Raw genomic sequence first — 18615 nt, 5'->3', positions numbered from 1 at the left:
AAAAGTTATAGCCTCTACAAAATAGGGGACTGTTTATGGCATTTTTGTTAATATTATTTTTTTCCTAGTAATAGTGGTGATCAGCGATTTTTTTCATAACTGTGACATTATGGAGGACACATCGGACACTTTAACACTATTTTGGAACCATTGTCATTTACAGTATACAGCAATCAGTGCTATAAAAATGCACTGATTACTGTGAACATGACACTGGCAGGGAAGAGGTTAAACACTAGGGGGCGATGAAGGGGTTAAGTGTGTCCTAGGGAGTGATTAAAACTGTGAGGGGGCTGGGCTACAAGTGACACAACACTGATCACCGCTCCCGATGACAGGGAGCAGTAGATCAGTGTCCTATCACTAGGCAGAACAGGGAAATGCCTTGTTTACTCTCCGTTCTGCCTCTCTGTGAGACGAACCGCGGGACACCGATGGACATCGAGTCCGCGGCTCCCGTGGTCACGGAGCACGCGGCGGGCACGCGGTCGACGCGCGGCGGCAAATTCAAACCAACGTACAGGTACGTTGCTTTGCGCAGCTGTGCCACCCTGCCAACGTATATCGTCGTTAGAAGGTCGGCAAGTGGTTAAAGTGTTACTGAAACCCAGGACCCTGCATTCACTATATCTGGTCTCCCACAGTACACAGAACATGGAAACGCAATCGTTTTAGTAAATATAAACTGCTAAATACCTTTTCTCATCAGCAGTATATAGCAGTCCTGTGACTTCTATCAGTGTCTGGTTAAAGCTTGCAGGAAGAGTTTTAACTCTCCCTTGACTGTCCTATGAGGCTGCAGGACCCCTGACCCTCTGTCTGGACAGTGCTGATTGGCCCTGTTCTGATCACATGCACTGTTCCAAGAAAAAAAAATCTCTAGCAATAAACAACAAACTGAGCATGTGCAGCTTGTCTCCAACACTCTGTTCTATCAGGAGATGGATTGGGGACAGTGGGATCAGAGAAGACCGAATCAAACACAATGCAGACAATTAACCCCTTAGGTTCCACAGTGAGCATAACAAGCATGCTTTACTGTATATACAGACTGATATTACTGTTGTGGGTTTAGTTACATTTTATTTGTCACTTTAGTTAATGGCAATCTGCTCTCTGCAGGGTGAGATGCATCTATGATTTGTGCAGGGATGCGTAGTTCCTTTCTGTTTAGTTCCTTTCTGATCCCTGATGCAGGACCATCATTTCCTTCACCATGTTCTGGTCTATGTAACTTCTCCTCCAGAGATGGAAACAGTTTATGTCACGAAAGGCTGTGCCATCTGGTATAGGCAAAACCTGTTACCACAAGCATGAGATACCCGTACCAGAGTCACTGAACTGTCTCTTCACTGCGTCATTTTCTAAAACCAACATCGTCTATATGCAGATTATACACTGTAACCGTAAATTGTGCTAAGATTTTAAATTAATAATAAAAAAAAAAAACTGATACACTTCGATCTACTAATGTATCTAAACTACATGGCTAATTGTTTTTGGGCATCACACCATTAGGAGCTTAGTAATCATGCCACTGCAAAACCATGGGCATTGTTGTAGACAGCAGTGGCCCATCCATTAGGGGTGCACAGGCGCTGCCTTCCCCCCCCCTATCCACGCATCTGGCCCCCTGATCTACATACAGGGCGCCGGCCGCATGGATTCCAATAGCAAGGGTGTTTTTTTTAAAGCACGTGATTGGAGCCAGAAGCTCTAATAGGCGACAAAAAGGGTGGGCTCGGGGCGCAGAGCACTGTGCCCTGATCCCACCTAGTTGTGTGACAATAGAAAATAAATTATGGCGGGGGGGGGGGTACTGGGTGAGAGAGACATTTTTTTTGTTATTTTGTTTTTTTCTCCTCTCTCTCCTCTTTTTCTTTCTTTCTCTTTTTTTCCTCTCTCTCTCATCTTTTTCTTTCTCTCTTTCTCTTTTTTTCCTCTTTCTCTCCTCGTTTTCTTTCTTTCTTTCTCTTTTTTTCCTCTCTCCTCTTTTTCCTTCTTTCTTTCTTTCTCTTTTTTTCCCTCCTTCTCCTCTTTTTCTTTCTTTCTCTTTTTTTCCCTCTCTCTCTCCTCTTGTTTTCTTTCTTACTTTCTCTTTTTTTCCTCTCTCCTCTTTTTCCTTCTTTCTTTCTTTCTCTTTTTTTTCCCTCCTTCTCCTCTTTTTCTTTCTTTCTCTTTTTTTCCCTCTCTCTCTCCTCTTGTTTTCTTTCTTACTTTCTCTTTTTTTCCCTCTCTCTCTCCTCTTTTTTTCTTTCTTTCTTTCTCTTTTTTTCCTCTCTCTCTCATCTTTTTCTTTCTTATTTTCTCTTTTTTTTGTTCACCGCAGAGATGATCAGATACCACCAAAAGAAAGCTCTACTTGTGGGGAAAAAAAAGTAGGTCAATTTTGTTTGGGAGCCACGTCGCACGACCGCGCAATTGTCATTCAAAGCGTGACAGTGCCGAAAGCTGAAATTTTACCTGGGCAGGAAGGGGGTATATGTGCCCAGTAAGCAAGTGGTTAATGTACAATTACTTTCCATTACAATGGCAAATGCTGATATCGTATTTGTAAAAATTTGCATAAAAACATTAGAAAACAAACAACTGAAGTCACAGACTTTTGGCCACGGCTGTGGAATAAAATACATTAGTAACAAATACGGACGATCCACATTTAGGGCTTTTGCCACAATAATTTACAATTCAGATATCTCTTTATTTTTACAAATGTATTTAAAAACACAAGAATTTAAATAAATTTGTACAAATAAAGAGATATACAAAATAAAAAGATACATTTACACTTTAGAGCAAGGGGCCTCCAAACTTTCGAAACAAAGGGCTGGTTTACTGTCCTTCAGATTTTAGGGGCGCCGGACTGTGTCCATTGGGAGTAGAAAATATCCCGACATTGTTAAGAGAAAAATAATGCCCCATTGTTTGTCTCAGTGGGAGTAATTGTGCCCCTATCATTTGTGTCACTGGGAGGAATTGTGACCCATTGTTGGAATCACTTGGAGGAATTGTCCCCTATCATTGGTGTCATTGGACCCCATTATTGGTGTCATTGGAAGAAATTGTTGCCCATCATTGGTGTCATTGGGAGAAATTGTGCCCCATCGTTGGTGTCATTGGGAGGAATTGTGTCCCATCATTGGTGTCATTGGGGGAATTTGCCCCATTGTTGGAATCACTTGTAGGAATTGGAAGAAATCGTTGCCTATTGTCGGTGTCATTACGAAAAATTGTGCTCCATCATTGGAATCACTTGGAGGAATTGTCCCCGATCATTGGTGTCATTGGACCCCATTATTGGTGTCATTGGAAGAAATTGTTGCCCATCATTGGTGTCATTGGGAGGAATTGTGCCCCATCACTGGTGTCATTACGAGAAATTGTGCTCCATCATTGGTGTCATTGGGAGGAATTGTGTCCCATCATTGGTGTTATTGGTAGGAATTGTGCCCCATCGTTGGTGTCATTGGGAGGAATTGTGCCCCATAATTTTTGTCATTGGGGAAATTGTGCCGCATCATTGGTATCATTGGACCCCATTATTGGTGTAATTTGGAGGAATTGTGCCCCATCATTGGTGTAATTGGGAGAAATTGTGCCCCATCATTGGTGTCATTGGTAGGAATTGTGTCCCATCATTGGTGTCATTGGGAGGAATTGTGTCCCATCATTGGTGTTATTGGTAGGAATTGTGCCCCATCGTTGCGTTGGTGTCATTGGGAGGAATTGTGCCCCATAATTTTTGTCATTGGGGGAATTGTGCCGCATCATTGGACCCCATTATTGGTGTCATTTGGAGGAATTGTGCCCCATCATTGGTGTCATTGGGAGAAATTGTGCCCCATCATTGGTGTCATTGGTAGGAATTGTGCCCCATCGTTGGTGTCATTGGGAGGAATTGTGCTCTATCATTGGTGTCATTGGGAGGAATTGTGTCCCATCATTGGTGTCATTGGGGGAATTTTCCCCATTGTTGGAATCACTTGTAGGAATTGGAAGAAATCGTTGCCTATTGTCGGTGTCATTACGAGAAATTGTGCTCCATCATTGGTGTCATTGGGAGGAATTGTGCCCCATAATTTTTGTCATTGGGGGACTTGTGCCACATTGTTGGAATCACTTGGAGGAATTGTCCCCTATCATTGGTGTCATTGGAAGAAATTGTTGCCCATCGTTGGTGTCATTGGGGGAATTGTGCCCCACTGTTGAAATCACATGGAGGAATTGACCCCTATCATTGGTGTCATTGGAAGAAATTGGGAGGAATTGTGCCTCATCATTGTTGTTATTGGAGGAATTGCGCCCCATTGTTGGAATCACTTGGAGGAATTGACCCCTATCAGTGGGGTCATTGGAAGAAATTGTTGCCCATCATCGGTGTCATTGTGAGAAATTGTGCCCCAACCTTTGTGTCATTGGGAGGAATTGTGCCGCATCATTGGACCCCATTATTGGTGTCATTGGGAGGAATTGTGTCCCTTCACTGGTGTGAGGGGGGGGAGGGGAATTATGTCCCATTGTTGGTATCAGTGGATGAAACAGTGCCCTGCGAGCCGCATAAAAAGGGCCGCATCTGGCCCCCGGGCCGCAGTTTGGAGACCCCCTGCTATAGAGCACTGATGTACTGTACCTATAAAAGTCCCAGTCATAGATAGATGTAATTTGTTATACATGAAGGGCGTGGTACAAGGACTGGTCCAGGCACAGTAAAAACATTGGGCCAGATTCTCAGTCAGCGGCGTATCTTTGCCCGTGCGTAACGTATCCGATTTACGTTACGCCTCCGCAACTCAGACGGGCAAGTGCTGTATTCTCAAAGCACTTGCTCCGTAAGTTGCGGCGGCGTAGCGTAAATCGGCCAGCGTAAGCCCGCCTAGTTCAAATTTGGATCAGGGGGACAAGTTTTATGTAAAACTACTGTGACCCGACGTGGTGGACGTTTTTGCGGAACGGCGCATGCGCCGTCCGTGGAATTTCCCGGTGTGCATTGCTCCAAAGCACGCCGCAAGGACGTCATTGGTTTCGACGTGAACGTAAATGACGTCCAGCCCCATTCACGGACGACTTACGCAAACGACATAACTTTTTAAAATTTCGACGCGGGAACGACGGCCATACTTAACATTGGTACGCCGCACTTATGCCTCATATAGCAGGGGCAACTATACGCCGGGAAAAGCCTAACGTAAACGTCGTAACTTTACTGCGTCGGCCGCGCGTACGTTCGGGAATTCGCGGATCTAGCTAATTTGCATACTCGACGCGGAATTCGACGGAAGCGCCACCTAGCGGGCAACAAAAAAAAATGCAGTTAAGATCCGACGGCGTAAGAGACTTACGCCTGTCGGATCTAATGGACTTACGCCTGTCGGATCTAATGGATATCTATGCGTAACTGCGCCGTCGTAAGCCCTTTCAGAATCTGGCCCATTGAGACCAATCAAATCTAATAAACAGAATATTCGATTTTACGTTTGATCGTTTTTTCAGCAACACAATCACCACTAATGCCCTGACATGATTTCAATCTATTTTATAGAGTAACTAAGAAAACAATGTATACATTCTATGTCATGAGATAAAGTGTCCTCATTCATAGCAACCAATCAGAATTCTACTCTCTGTATTCTCCAAACAAGGAAAGGTCCCTTCTTATTGGTTGCTACGCTCTCCTGACTTGCAGCACTTTACACGTCGTTATTATTTCTTACATGAGAAAAAGATCCTCCGAGACATTTCTGTAAATCTTAATTCCTTTACCTGTTTCCCTGAACTTTCTGGAAGCTCCGCGTCAGCGATTCCTGCAATTGATTGTCTCTTCTTCTCGGAGCTCAGCCACAATACTTGTGTGATGATGGAGCCAAGCGGAGGAGCTTTACCCTAAGTGCCCCCCCTCCCCCTCTCTGAGTTTCCTGCCGTCACACTTCTATAATGAAAAGTGAAACAGAATTTTTGTAATATGTGCTAATTCAAGCATTAGAACATCAGTATCAAAGGTTGTGTTGTATTTTATTTACTTTTATTTTATACAGTGGGCTAGATTCACATAGATTAGCGGATCTTTAGATCCGCGTAATCTATGTGATTTACGATCCCCGGCGCACTTTTGCGAGGCTAGTGCAGTATTCACAAAGCACTTACCTCCAAACTTGCGCCGGCGGATCGTAACTCCCCCGGCGGAATTCAAATTCCGCGGCTAGGGGGAGTGTACAATTTAAATCAGGCGCGTTCCTGTGCCGATTTAACTGCGCATGCGCCGCCAGCGATATTTCCCAGTGCGCATGTTTCAAATGACGTCGCTAGGACGTCATTGTTTTCGGCGGCAACGTAAATTCCGGCCATCCGTATTCTCGACCGACTTATGCAAACGACGTAAAAATTTGAAACTCGGCGCGGGAACAACAGCCATACTTAACATTAGCTACCCCTCATATAGCAGGGGTAACTATCCGCCGGAAAAAGCCGAAAGCAAACGACGTAAAAAAAAAAACGACGGGCGGGCGGTCGTTTCTGAATCGGTGGAAATCGGAATTTGCATATTCCTCGCGTAAAAAAAACGAAGCGACACCTAGCGGCCGGCGGGATATTGCAGCCTAAGATCCGACGGTGTAAGTCACTTACACCAGTCGGATCTAAGGGAGATCTATGCGGAACCTGATTCTTATGAATCAGTCGCATAGATCCGACCGTCAGATCTCAGAGATACGCTGTCGTATCTCTTTGTGAATCTGGTCCAGTATGTCTACGGAGTAAAGATGGACTTCCACATTTGATAGAATACAACCCCTTGCAAAAAGTATGGAATCACCACTCTTGGAAAATGTTCATTCAATTGTTTAAAGGGGTTGTAAAGGCACAAGTTTTTTCACCTTAATGCAGAGGTCCACCCTAAAAAAATAAAAAAATAAAATACTGTATATACTCGAGTATAAGCCGACCCAAGTATAAGCCGAGGGACCTAATTTTACCACAAAAAACTGGGAAAACGTATTGACTCGAGTATAAGCCTAGGGTGTCCATCTGCATGCCTCACTGTGTCCATGCATCACTGTGCCCATGCCTCACTGTGCCCATGCCTTACTGTGTCCATGCCTCACTGTGCCCATGCCTTACTGTGTCCATGCCTCACTGTGTCCATGCATCACTGTGCCCATGCCTCACTGTGTCCATGCATCACTGTGCCCATGCCTCACTGTGCCCATGCCTTACTGTGTCCATGCCTCACTGTGCCCATGCCTTACTGTGTCCATGCCTCACTGTGCCCATGCCTTACTGTGTCCATGCCTCACTGTGCCCATGCCACACTGTGCCCATGCCTCACTGTGCCTTACTGTGCCCATGACTCACTGTGCCCATGCCTTACTGTGTCCATGCCTCACTGTGCCCATGCCTTACTGTGTCCATGCCTCACTGTGCCCATGCCTCACTTTGCCCATGCCACACTGTGCCCATGCCTCACTGTGCCTTACTGTGCCCATGACTCACTGTGCCCATGCCTCACTGTGTCCATGACTAGACTTACGTTTAACATGGGAGTCCCCCAGACAGCAAACTTTGCACACTTGTAGAGGGGAAATACTGTATATACTTGAGTATTAGCCGACCCGAATATAAGCCGAGGCACCTAATTTTACCACAAAATAATGGGAAAACGTATTGACTCGAGTATAAGCCTAAGGTGTCCATCTGCATGCCTCACTGTGCCTCACTTTGCCTCACTGTGTCCATGTGTATGCCTCACTGTGCCCATGCCTCACTGTGCCCATGCCTCACTGTGTCCATGACTAGACTTACTGTACATTTAACATGGGAGTATATGGAAGGGGTGCCCAGGTTTGAAAAATCAGTGCTCCCCGGCTGTAGGTCCACCAGACAACAAACTTTGCACACTTGTAGAGGAGAAATGGGGCTACATGTGTGCCAAGTTTCAGCCAGTACCGGGTCGCCAAAGTTACCAGAGAAATGACCGTTTAACATGGGAGTCTATAGAAAGGGTGCCCGACTTTGAAAAATCGGTGCTCCCCAGCCGTAGGTCCCCTGGACAACAAACTTTGCACACTTGTAGAGAAAGAGTGGGGCTATATGTGCGCCAAGTTTGAGGTCCAAGAGACCTAAGGCTGGCCTGTACTGGGTCCCCAAATCCAGGAGATCAGGCACAAAAAGGTGACTTGAGTATGAGTCGAGGGGGGCATTTTCAGCACAAAAAATTTGCTGAAAAACTCGAGTATATACGGTACATAAAAATGCTAAAAAAAAAAATGTTTTACTTACCAGAAATGGCGGTTGCTAGGCGATCTTCCTAATCTAATAAAAATATGCTTCATTAAACTATAAAAAAGAATTAACAGTGCTTATAAAAGAATCAAAATATTCCAAAAATGATATGTATCATATGTATCCTGCAGTAAAACAAAGTCTTATGACCCCCTCTATTGAAAGGAGTGAGCCTTAAAAACAAAAAAAGTCCAATATTCAAGTCACGTGACTTGAGGAAGCATTTTTTTACTTGAGGAAGTCACCTGACCAGTGACGCAACGTGTCGGGTGGAGCCTTGTGACGTCAGTTCCGGTGGTGTTTTAACAGAAATACGGTGAGGAGGCCTGTGTGTCACTACTCCCATTGCTTTTTACTGCGGTTTTTATCCTTACTTGATGTAAGCAGTTTTTTACTGCCATCAGTTGGGACTGAACCACCTGATATTAATTTTCACTGACAAGGGGCAGGATTGCTTTCTAATTACTTATAGATTTCAGTTGGTGTCTTGGCTTTTCATGCCTTTTGGCCCCACCCTTTCTTTATGTGTTCAATACTTTTTCCCTGTGTCTTTCCATTTTATTACACAGAATTTCTGAACTTACCGTATTTATCGGCGTATACCGCGCACTTTTTTGCCCTGAAAATCAGGGCAAAATCGTGGGTGCGCGATATACGCCGATACCCGCTTTCCCGCGCCGAGTTTGAATACTGCGCCGGCATATACCGAGCGCAGTACACTCGTGTATAGTCGGGCAGTCTCGGCTCCTCTCGCGCTCACGTCCTGGACGTACAGGACGTGAGCGCGAGAGTAGCCGAGCCTGCCCGACTATACACGAGTATATGCCGGCGCAGTATTCAAACTCGGCGCGGGAAAGCGGGAAACGAGCAGGGAGGACGCCGCAGAAGGACGCCGGACCCGACGAAGAGGACACCCGAAGCCGCAGACGGACACCGGACCCGACGAGGCCGTCGATGGACGCCGCGCAAGACACCAAAACTGTAAGTACAAAAATCTTTTTTCCACAGGAATTTCGGGGCAACTTTAGGGGTGGGCGCTATACGCGGGAGCGCGCTATACCCCAATAAATACGGTATTTGTTTTGGTTTCTTTGTATAGATGGATTGGATGGTGTAACAGTCACCACTGTTTACGATATTCCATTCCATCGCCCCACGACAGCTTATCCGACAATCCAGCCGACAGGACCCATTTCATTCCCCAGAATAACGAGACAACACAGCTCTGTTCTTTCTGAGTCAAACAAATGAATGTTTTAATGGTAACCTCTCAGGTTTTTATACAGTTACAAAGCATGCTACAGGGACAATGAAACTCTCCACCCCCAACATCACACAATGGGGCTTCAATACACATTCAGATAGACACTCTGGCACCGCATTTAGAGGGGTTAATTACTACAGCTTGACAAGTCACATTCCACATCTTATCATCAATAGGCTTTTCACACAAAACAGTGTCATTAGCATACACAATGAAATGGTCTGTAGAAGCAGACCTAATTAGCACAATGGACACAGGATGCAATCACAGCAAGACACTTAAACATCCCACAATAGGCAGCCTTAATTAGCATCTCAACAGTCTATGAGACATTCTTATTGACCTGTTGGGGGTCAGAATAAGCAACCTGTAATATCTCAAGATATCCTGCAATATATGAATTATCATTAATGTCCCATCTCATGTAATCCGAGATATCAGTTCTCAGTCATCCTATGCCCAAAAGGGACATAGGATGACCCTAGACCCAAGAGTCATTGGTGAAACTGGCACAGGAGTACCCCGCATCCTTCAAAAGTCTCTGGGTGTCACGGGCCATTCCGTTACAGATGGGTTGGTTACCGACATATGGTGAACATTTCATGTCGATAGCAACTTTAGAAATATATTTACCTAAAAGAAGGGTGACGTGTTCAATACTTATTTTACCCTTTGGGTCGTTTTTCACACAAAACCGCCTTAGGTCAAATGATATCATGCTTTACAACAAATACAGGATACAAATCACCTAATACATACTGTTTGTATCTTTATTTTGCACTCCTTTCCATGTGCAGCCATCTATATCTGAGGTTATACATTCACTTCCTCTTATGATGTTTTCAGTATCTATATGATGTTCAGCTGTGTGTTTCCTGACATCTTGTAGGGTCTTTAACAATGTAGTGATTGGTGCTAAAAGTCTTCTAGAGTGTGTTAAGCCCCAAAAAAATATATATTTTGTGTTTTGTTAGGTAGGGAAGGAAAAAATTGTCTGCGGGGGTTTTACTGCTATCTAGGGCTCTTTAGGGAGATTTTCCCTCATGTCCTGTCCCATGGACAGCATTTTACTAGATAGGCACACCTCCCAACTTTTTGAGATGGGAATGAGGGACACCTGTCAGCAAAAGTATGCAGGCATAGGACACACCCCCTTGTCACGCCCCCTTAACCACTTCAGCCCCGGAAGATTTTACCCCCTTTCCTGACCAGAGCACTTTTTACAATTTGGCACTGCGTTGCTTTAACTGACAATTGCGCGGTCGTGCGACTTGTACCCAAACAAGATTTGCGTCTTTTTTCCCCCCGCAAATAGAGCTTTCTTTTGGTGGTATTTGATCACCTCTGCGGCTTTTATTTTTTGCTCTATAAACAAAAGAACAGCAACAATTTAGAAAAAAAATACATTTTTTACTTTTTGCTATAATAAATATCCCAATAAAAAAAAAAAAATTTCCTCAGTTTAGACCGATACGTATTCTTCTACATATTTTTGGTAAAAAAATCGCAGTAAGCGTTTATTGATTGGTTTGCGCAAAAGTTATAGGGCCAGATTCACAGAACAAATACGCCGGAGTATCTACTGATACTCCGGCGTATTTTAAAATTTTCCGCGTTGTATCTTAATTTGTGATTCACAAACAAGATACAACGCCATTTGGCTAAGATCCGACAGGCTTACGGCTTTGTACGCCTTCGGATCTTAGGCTGCAAATACTTCGGCCGACGCTGGGTGGAGTTTGCGTCGTTTTCCAGCGTCGGGTATGCAAATTAGGTTTTACGGCGATCCACGAAGCTACTCGCATGCGTAACATCGTTTTTTCCCGTCGCAAAGTTAAGCAATCTTTTTCATTGCTTAACTTTACACCAGCCATGTTAAAGTATGGCTGTCGTTCCCGCGTCGAATTTAATTTTTTTTTTTGTTCGACGTAAGTACGTTACGCACGTCGCCATTCACAAACACGTCGGGGCGCCGTAATTTCGTGCAAAGCACGTTGGGAAATTTACTAACGGAGCATGCGCAGAACGTTCAGTGCCGGAGCGCGCCCAATTTAAATGGTACACGCCCGATTTGAATTAGGCGGGCTTGCGCCGGACGTCTTTACGTTACTCCGCCGCAAGTTTATACTCAAGTGCTTTGTGGATCAAGCACTTACGAAAAAAACTTGCGGCGGTGTAACGTAAAGACGATACGTTACGCTGCCGCATTTGTACCTGAATCTGGCCCATAGCGTCTACTAAATAGGGGGTAGAATGATGGCATTTTTTTTTATTATTATTGTTTTTTTACTAGTAATAGCGGTGACCTGCAATTTTTATTAGTACTGCGACATTATGGTGGAGACATCGGACACTTTTGACACATTTTTGGGACCATTGACAATTTTACAGCGATCTAACTGAAGGGAGGATGGGGCTGACTAGGAGAAATGACAGATCGCTGTTCATACATTGTATGAACAACGATCAGTCATTTCTCCCCTGAAAGAACCGGGAGCTGTGTGTTTACACACACACACACACATACACAGCTCCCGGTTCTCGCTCTGTCACGAGCGATCGCGTGTGCATCGGCTTCAAGGTTTGATCTAGGTCAGTGCCACTGTCGGTGTTTGGGTCAAGAAAAATCTGTAAAATAATAATAATAAAAAAAAATAAAAAAAATGGTTGGATGATTTTTTACCTAAATTGAATGAAATCCAAAATTGTGATTATTTAAGAAAGTATAGAATAAGACACACGCAATGGTTTGTCACAACTTTATTTACAAACGTATGTACATTAATATTTGACAGAATGTCACATTGTCACAATTGTTCACTTATCTGAAAAAAGTGGGCGTATATCGTAGTTTCGCTTATTGTAGAAGTATAAAGGGACTTTGTCCTCTATACAGGCATACCCCACTTTTAAAGAGGGGGTTCACCCTAAAAAAAATAAAAAAAAATTCTACCATGCCATCCAGCATACTAGCGCGAGCTACAGTATGCCTTTATTTTATTTTTTTGCGCCGTACTCACAGTTTAATCCCGTAGTTAATCGCGTTCTTATGCAGAGGGGAACATGATTGACGGCCGGCTATGGCGCGTCACGCTTCCCGAAAATAGCCGAAATAGGACTTGGCTTTTCACGGCGCCTGCGCAGTCAGCTCCTAGTCTGTGCGCAGGAGCCGTATAGCGCCGTGAAGAGCCGAGACCTACTCCGGCTATTTTCGGGAAGCGTGACGCGCCATAGCCGGCCGTCAATCATGTTCCCCTCTGCATAGGAACGCCCATTCCCCGCGGGGAGTCAGAAACGTAACTACGGGATTAAACTGTGAGTACGGCGCAAACAAAATAAATAAAGGCATACTGTAGCTCACGCTAGTATGCTGGATGGCATGGTAGAAACAGTTTTTTTAGGGTGAACCTCCGCTTTAAGCACACAATAGGGTTTATTTACTAAAGCTGGAAAGCGCAAAATCAGGCTCTCTTCTGCATAGAAGCCAATGAGCTTCTAACCCCAACTTGTTCAATTAAGCTTTGGTAATAAAACCTGGACGCTCATTGGTTTCTGTGCAGAAGTGAGCCTGATTTTGCGCTTTTTAGCTTAAGTAAATAAACCCCATCGTGTACTTAGAAGTGGGGTATGCCTGTATATTGCTCTTCGTCTAGCAGGTAGCAACAGGTGCAAGTAGGAGCAGGTAGAACACTGACAAGTGTGTGGGGTGTAGGGAAGGAAAAAAGAAGAAAAACGGGCAGGAAGAAGGAGAGAATGAAGTACTTTAGGACAGAAGGAAGGAAGAGGAGAAAAAAGAATGGATGGAAGGAAAGAAAGAAAGGAAAGGGGTGGAGGGGATGAAGGAAGGAAAGAACCATGGCAGAAAAAAGAAGGAGGAATGATACAAGTAGGTGAGGAAGGAGGAAGAGAGGAAAGAAAAGATGACAGAAAGGAGGAAGGGAGAAAAGAAGAGAGGGAGGAAGAGGAAAGAGAAGGAAGAAGGCAGGAAAAAAGAGAGAGAAGGAAGGAAGGCAGAAAAGAAAAGGTGGAAGGAGTAAAGCAGGAAGTACGGAGAGGAGGAAGGAAGAATGACAAAAGGAGGGAATAAGGAGAGAAGGAAACAATGATGGAAGAAATGAAGAAAGCAAGGAAGGAAGGACAGAGTAGAAAAGGCAAGGAGGAAGGGGAAGGCAGGAATGAGATAAGACAGGGAGAAGGAAGGAAAGAGAGAAGGTAAGAAGGAAGAGAAGAAAGGGTAGAAGGAGTGGAGTAGGAAGGAGAGAGAGGAGAATATAGAAAGTAATAGGTAGGGAAGAAAGAGAGAAGGAAATAATGATGGAAGAAATGAAGGAAGGAAGAAGGGCAAAAAGGCAAGAAGGACGGAATGAGGTAAGACAGGGAAGAAGGCAGGAAAAAGAAGGAAGGAAGGTAGAGACGAAAAGGTCAAAGGGGTAGAAAGGAAGGAAAAAGAGGGAATGCATAAAAAAGGAATGGAGAGAGGAAGGCCAGATAGAAGAAGGCAGGTGAGCAGAGAGAAGAGACGGGAGATAGGGAAAAGAGAGGGAAAGAGGAAGGAAGGAAGGAAGGAAGGAAGGAAGGAAGGAAGGAAGGAAGGAAGAAAAGAAACAAAGGAAAAGTAAGGAAGGAGGGAAGGAGAAAGAAGGAAGGAAAAGGAAGGAAAAGGAAGGAACGAAGGAGAAGGAAGGAAGGGGAAAGAAGAAGAAGGAAGGGGAAAGAGGGAAGGGGAAGGAAGGGGAAGGGTAAGGAAGGGGAAGGAGAAGGAAGGAAGGGGAAAGAAGAAGAAAGAAGGAAGGGGAAAGAAGGAAGGGGAAGGGTAAGGAAGGGGAAGGAGAAGGAAGGAAGGGGAAGAAAGGAAGGGGAAAGAAGAAGAAGAAGGAAGGAAGGGGAAAAAAGGAAGGGGAAAAAGGAAGGGGAAGGAAGGAAGGGGAATGAAGGAAGGGGAATGAAGGAAGGGGAAGGAAGTAAGGGGAAAGAAGGAAGGAAGGAAGGGAAAGGAAGTAAGGGAAGAAGCATAGACAGAGAGAAGAAAGGTTGGAAGGGGGAAATAATGAAGAAGGAAATAGGGAAGGGAGAAGGAAATAGGGAAGGGAGGAGGAAATAGGGAAGGGAGGAGGAAATAGGGAAGGGAGGAGGAAATAGGGAAGGGAGGAGAAAATAGGGCAGGGGGAAGGGAATGAAGGCATTAAAGAGGATATTTATAGTGAGAGAAGAGAGAATATCCTCTTTAGGTTGTTGCTGTATTGTATTGTTATTTAGAATTTTCTATTTTGAATTATTAGCTGCTATGCGGGGTGATTGGATTTTAACCTTGTATTATTATATTTTAGTTTCAATGTGTATAATGTTTTGTTGTGTTTTGTCTAGTTTGTTTATCTGTTGAGGAACATAAATAAAAAGATTTATTAAACAAAAAAAAAAAAAAAAAGAGAGGGAGACAGGACGGCATGTTAAAGAATAAAACTCTATAAAACTTAAGACATTTAGTTTGTGACTTGCTTATTTAACATTGCAGTCTATAGCACTAAAATCGCAGACAAGTAGTGCAGAAAACTTTTTTTTGTTGTTGCTGCGCCTTGAGTCGCATTGATGGCACTCATTGAAATGAATGTGTTTTTACTTTTCGTGAGTTTTAAGGGTTGATTTTTAAAACTGCAAAGGTCAAAATCGGGTTCAGCTTTGTATGGACACCCAATCAGTTTCCTGTTTTTTTGTCAAAGCTTAAAGGATATCTAAAATTTCAGTTAAACATATTAAATCTACCTCCTCTGTACAGTTGGTTTTGCACAGAGTGGCCCCGATTCTCCTCTTCTAGGGTCCCTCAGTGGCACACATGGCTCCTCCTCTTCTGGAGTGCCCCGTTGGAGAGCCGCTCTCCCTCGGGGCACTTGTGCGGGTGCACTCACATGTCCAGCTGCTGTGTCCATTGACACAGACAGCAGGAATCGTCCCCGCCCCCCAACTCCTGCATCATTGGATTTGAATGGCTGTGCTGCTATTAATCTATCCAATCAGGAGCTGGAGTGCTCGTCCCCTGTCGATGGAGCGATCAGGTTCAGGTAAGTAAAAGAGGAGCTCTGGGGGGCTGCTGCATCGCAGGAGGTTTTTCACCTTAATGCATAGAATTAAAGGGTTTACAACCCCTTTAATTGTAACAGATGAAATTAGAAGCTACCATAGCTGAATAGGATTTTAGTATATCAACCTTTATGTGTCGCAAGTTGCTGCAGTGTGAAACAGGGCTTATAAAGGGCCCTGGAACAGGACTAAGGCCCCTTTCACACTGGGGCGGGAGCCGCGGTGGCGGTATAGCGCGGCTAAAAATAGCGGCGCTATACCGTCGAAATTGCCGCGGGATTCGACCGCTAGTGGTGCGGTATTAACCCCCGCCAGCGCATCGCCTCAGTGTGAAAGCCCTCTGGCTTTCACATCGAGGTTGCTGGGCAGGAGTTTTTCAGGCGGTATAGCAGCGCTATTTTTAGCACTGTACCGCCTGAAAAACTCCTCAGTGTGAAAGGGGTCTAAGAGAAGGACCCTGGGCTCCGAGGGAAGGGCCCCAGGTCCGATGGAAAGATTCCTGGCAGTTAGGGGGCTCTTCTTGCCCCTAAATCTCCTCTTCCCCACGATCTATCCACCGACCCTGCAACCCTTCCCCCTTATTCTCACCATCCCAGTCTTCCCTGTTCTGAAATGTGCACACTATTGTTCATAAATATGAAATATTATTATTATTATTTTTTATTACTATTCTGTTAAAAGGGTAATATAATAATAATATTAGTAATATTATAATAAGAGCACTGTTGAGATTAAAGTCTAAAAATTCCAAAAATCTTCACATAAAATATATAAAAATATAGAATTAAACTTTTTAACTATAGTTTACCCAAACTAACTTGAGGGTTGACACCTGACAGGGACGCTGATGCTAAGGGGAATGCCGATGGGGACGCCTGATTTAAAGGAGGACTTGATGGGGACACTTGATGTGAAGGGGAATGCTGACGGTGACACCTAAATTTAAAGGGGAACGCTGATGGTGACACTTGATGGGGGACTCTTATATGGGACACCTGATGAAAAGGGGAACTCTGATTGGGACACCTGATGTAAAGGGGAACTCTGATTGGGACACCTGATGTAAAGGGGAACTCTGATTGGGACACCTGATGTAAAAAGGGACTCTGATTGGAAAACCTGATGTAAAGGGGAACTCTGATTGGGACACCTGATGTAAAGGGGAACTCTGATTGGGACACCTGATGTAAAGGGGAACTCTGATTGGGACACCTGATGTAAAAGGGGACTCTGATTGGGACACCTGATGTAAACTGGAACTCTGATTGGGACACCTGATGTAAAGGGGAACTCTGATTGGGACGCCTGATGTAAAGGGGAACTCTGATTGGGACACCTGATGTAAAGGGGAACTCTGATTGTGACACCTGATGTAAAGGGGAACTCTGATTGGGACACCTGATGTAAAGGGGAACTCTGATTGGGACACCTAATGTAAAATGGGACTCTGATTGGGACACCTGATGTAAAAGGGGACTCTGATTGGGACACCTGATGTAAAAGGGGAACTCTGATTGGGACACCTGATGTAAAGGGGAACTCTGATTGGGACGCCTGATGTAAAGGGGAACTCTGATTGGGACACCTGATGTAAAGGGGAACTCTGATTGGGACACCTGATGTAAAGGGGAACTCTGATTGGGACACCTGATGTAAAGGGGAACTCTGATTGGGACACCTAATGTAAAATGGGACTCTGATTGGGACACCTGATGTAAAAATGGACTCTGATTGGGACACCTGATGTAAAAGGGGAACTCTGATTGGGACACCTGATGTAAAGGGGATGTAAAGGGGAACTCTGATTGGGACACCTGATGTAAAGGGGAACTCTGATTGGGACACCTGATGTAAAGGGGAACTCTGATTGGGACACCTGATGTAAAGGGGAACTCTGATTGGGACACCTGATGTAAAGGGGATGTAAAGGGGAACTCTGATTGGGACACCTGATGTAAAGGGGAACTCTGATTGGGACACCTGATGTAAAAGGGAACTCTGATTGGGACACCTAATGTAAAAGGGGACTCTGATTGGGACACCTGATGTAAAGGGGGACTCTGATTGGGACACCTGATGTAAAGGGGGACTCTGATTGGGACACCTGATGTATTTTGGTGGGCACAGTGAGGCTGCAATTGGTGGGCACAGTGAGGCTGCAATTGATGGTCACAGCAAGGCTGCATTTGATGGGCACAGTGAGCTGCATTTGACAGGCACAGTGAGGCTGCAATTGATGGGCACAGTGAGGCTGCATGTTGATGGGCACAATGAGACTGCATTTGATTGGCACAGTGAGGCTGCAATTTATGGGCACAGTGAGGCTGCAATTGATGGGCACAGTGAGGCTGCAATTGATGGGCACAGTGAGGCTGCATGTTGATGGGCACAATGAGGCTGCAATAGATGGGCACAGTGAGGCTGCAATTGATGTGCATGGCAAGGCAGTAATTGATGGGCACAATGAGGCTGCAATAGATGGGCACAGTGAGGCTGCAATTGATGGGCACAATTTTATCTAGCAGAAATGATAAATAACCACCTGATAAATATCAATTTACATTCCTGCTTTACTAACAGTTTTGTTCGCTCAGACATTAAATATTAACTAACCATATCCCTCTATAGTGTGCACTTGGCTCAGTTGCTTATTGTAAGAGTACCCTACCATATTTACCTCTTCTATGTGATGCCTTGATGATCCCTTCAGACAACTATATACTTAACGATCATGTCAATGTTCTCATTTATCACCTTTCCTATGGAATTTTAATTGTACACTGAACTGTGTGATCAATTCATTAACCCAGTGTCACATTTATTGTGATATAGGGTCCTTACACGGACTTTATATATATTTTGTTTATATTCACTTTTGTGCCTTTATAACCATTGTGCACATCATTTAGCGCTGCACTATTGTTCTACCATTTTTGAGAAAGTTGTCTTGTGAAGAGCCAGTCCACATAGAACTGATAATTCAGTTTTGATAGATGCTTGGG

At 44.5% G+C, this 18615-nt stretch overlaps 1 protein-coding gene across 1 annotated transcript in view; it reads right to left on the bottom strand.

The window, feature by feature from the left end:
- Window positions 1–18615, bottom strand: part of LOC120916161 (B-cell receptor CD22-like) — a 78514-nt gene that overhangs the window by 36065 nt on the left and 23834 nt on the right. The window contains exon 12 of the mRNA XM_040326982.1: window positions 5761–5801. Within this exon, the coding sequence (XP_040182916.1) occupies window positions 5761–5801 (41 nt within the window). The remainder of the gene's footprint in view (window positions 1–5760; window positions 5802–18615) is intronic.

The sequence above is a fragment of the Rana temporaria genome, chromosome 10 (genome assembly GCF_905171775.1).
Source record: "Rana temporaria chromosome 10, aRanTem1.1, whole genome shotgun sequence".
Classification (NCBI taxonomy): domain Eukaryota; kingdom Metazoa; phylum Chordata; class Amphibia; order Anura; family Ranidae; genus Rana; species Rana temporaria.
The sequence above is the reverse complement of the archived record's forward strand: the minus strand, read 5'-3'. Positions and strand labels throughout refer to the sequence as shown.